Source organism: Limulus polyphemus, unplaced genomic scaffold, assembly GCF_000517525.1.
Source record: "Limulus polyphemus unplaced genomic scaffold, Limulus_polyphemus-2.1.2 Scaffold2772, whole genome shotgun sequence".
Taxonomy (NCBI): Eukaryota; Metazoa; Arthropoda; class Merostomata; order Xiphosura; family Limulidae; genus Limulus; species Limulus polyphemus.
Genome location: NW_013668382.1, coordinates 32,702 through 33,928, shown reverse-complemented (window position 1 = coordinate 33,928; position 1,227 = coordinate 32,702). Strand labels below are relative to the sequence as shown.

General features: G+C 29.6%; 1 protein-coding gene across 1 annotated transcript in view; it reads left to right on the top strand.

Annotated features, from left to right (window-relative positions):
• The window catches only part of LOC106467866 (twitchin-like), a gene marked incomplete at both ends in the record, with an annotated part of 159,370 nt that overhangs the window by 125,981 nt on the left and 32,162 nt on the right, over positions 1–1,227 (top strand). Inside the window, 1 exon segment of the mRNA XM_013928247.2 lies at positions 607–645. Coding sequence (XP_013783701.2) covers positions 607–645 — 39 coding nt within the window.

Genomic DNA, 1,227 nt, shown 5'->3' with positions numbered 1-1,227 from the left:
TACCTAACATGCTCTTTTCTCTAAAACTATGATAATAAAAACCTGTGTTTTTTTTTGTATTGATTACAGCTCTTTTTAAAATATCATTAGTAAAAGATTACCAGGCCAGAGCTGTGTTAATTTCTGTAAACCATTAGGTTATGTCTATAGTAATAAATACAAATGGAAAAAAGTTAAAGTTTTTGATTAGAATCAATTAACATTAAAACATTTTCATTTGTTGCTCTTCTATTCTGAAAATGAAATATTACAAATGGCTATAAAACTAGAACAGATTGAGCAAGTAGACATAGTTTTATTATAGATAGATAGAAAACAAGAGAATCTTTAAAAACCATGGCTTTAATTAGATCTGAAATCAGTCAAGAGTTGGAGCTATGAGCTAAAAGTTTATATTTGATAAAAACTCAGAACCATTCTATGAGCAGCTAAAAAACAAAAACAAAACTAGAACAGATAGAGAAAGTAGACTTAGGTTTTTTGATAGATGCATAAAAAAATAGGAAATTATTACATCAAAAAGTGATTTTCTTACTTCACTTCCACCATATATTGTAAGATACAAAACCATATTTTAAGTTCACACTGTTTTTGTTTTTCTTACAGCGATAGAAAAGGAGAAAGTAAAGAAGAAGAATTATATGGGTATTTCATATCACTCATTTCTCTACCCTAGTGGAAAAGTAGCTATAATTTTGTATTATAATACCTTTGGTGTTTAGTTTTATAACTGTTGGAAGAATAGCTATAACCTGATGTCATAATACCCTTGCTGTTTAGTTTCTAAATGTTGGAAGAGTCGCTATAACCTGATGTCATAATACCCTTGGTGTTTAGTTTCTAACTAATGGAAAAGTAGCTATAATTTTATATTATAATACCTTTAGTGTTTAGTTTTATAACTGTTGGAAGAGTAGCTATAACCTGATGTCATAACACCCTTGGTGTTTAGTGTCTAACTATTAGAAGAGTAGCTATAACCTGATTTCATAACACTCTTGGTGTTTAGTGTCTAACTATTAGAAGAGTAGCTATAACCTGATATTCATAACACTCTTGGTGTTTAGTGTCTAACTATTAGAAGAGTAGCTATAACCTGATATCATAACACCCTTGGTGTTTAGTGTCTAACTATTAGAAGAGTAGCTATTACCTGATATCATAACACCCTTGGTGTTTATTGTCTAACTATTAGAAGAGTAGCTATTACCTGATATCATAACACCC